General features: G+C 58.0%; 1 protein-coding gene across 1 annotated transcript in view; it reads left to right on the top strand.

Moving 5' to 3' along the window:
* Positions 1 to 178: 178 nt before the first annotated feature.
* Positions 179 to 1,022, top strand: part of LOC114071143 (class I histocompatibility antigen, F10 alpha chain-like) — a gene marked incomplete at both ends in the record, with an annotated part of 64,756 nt that continues 63,912 nt past the window's right edge. Inside the window, 2 exons of the mRNA XM_027908847.1 lie at positions 179 to 464; positions 714 to 1,018. Of these exons, the coding sequence (XP_027764648.1) occupies positions 179 to 464; positions 714 to 1,018 (591 nt within the window). The remainder of the gene's footprint in view (positions 465 to 713; positions 1,019 to 1,022) is intronic.

Below are 1,022 nucleotides of genomic sequence, written 5' to 3'. Positions count from 1 at the left end.
TTGGGATGGGATGTGTGGGGCTGGGATGGGATGTGTGGGGCCAGGATGTGGATCCAGGGCACTCCAAGGGGCTGGGATAGAATCTGTGGGTCTCCATTGGACTCTGGGACTCCATAGGGCTGGAATGGACCTCTGTGGGGCCTGGACACAATTCCAGGGGTCTCTCTGGGTCTGATCCCACCCCCCAGGTCTCCACACAGTGCAGACACTTTATGGCTGTGACCTCCTGTCCGACGGGAGTGTCCGTGGATCCTATCGGTACGGCTTCGACGGGCGGGATTTCATCTCCTTCGAGCTGGGATCCAGGAGCTTCGTGGCGGCCGATGGAGCTGCCCAGATCACCAAGAGGAAATGGGAACACGATGGGAGCGTGGTGGAGAGACGGACACATTACCTTGGGAGCATCTGTCCGGAATGGCTCCAGAAATATGTTGGATATGGGCGAGAGGTGCTGGAGCGCAAAGGTGAGGGAGACAGAATTCCCATGGGAATGTGGGATTTGGGAATGCGGGATTTTGGGAAGGTGGAACTGAGGAACATGGGAATTCCTGTGGGAATTCCGTGGATGAATCTGAGTCATCCAACTCCCATGGGAATTCCATGGATGGATCCCACTGTTGTTTCATTCCAGTGGGAATTCTGTGGATGGATCTCACTGCAGTCCCATTGCCATAGGAATTTCATGGATGGATCTCACTCTTATCCCATTCCAGAGCCCCCTGATGTCCACGTGTCCGGGAAAGAGGAACACGGGATCCTGACGTTGTCCTGCCACGCGTACGGATTCTACCCCGGGATCATCGGGATCAACTGGATGAAGGGGGATGAAATCTGGGATCAGGAGACGGAGTGGGGCGGGATCGTTCCCAACAGCGACGGCACCTTCCACAGCTGGGCCAGGATCGAGGCGCTGCCGGGGGAGCGGGAGCAGTACCGGTGCCGGGTGGAGCACGCCGGAATGCCGGAGCCCGGGATCTTCGCCTGGGGTGAGCCTGGGAACGGGCAATGTGGCAACTGGGCAT

The sequence above is a fragment of the Empidonax traillii genome, unplaced genomic scaffold (genome assembly GCF_003031625.1).
Source record: "Empidonax traillii isolate 1590-97213 ecotype Southwest subspecies unplaced genomic scaffold, ASM303162v1 scaffold1863:size65952, whole genome shotgun sequence".
Taxonomy (NCBI): domain Eukaryota; kingdom Metazoa; phylum Chordata; class Aves; order Passeriformes; family Tyrannidae; genus Empidonax; species Empidonax traillii.
Note: the sequence above shows the minus strand (reverse complement) of the source record. Positions and strands in the feature narration are given on the sequence as shown.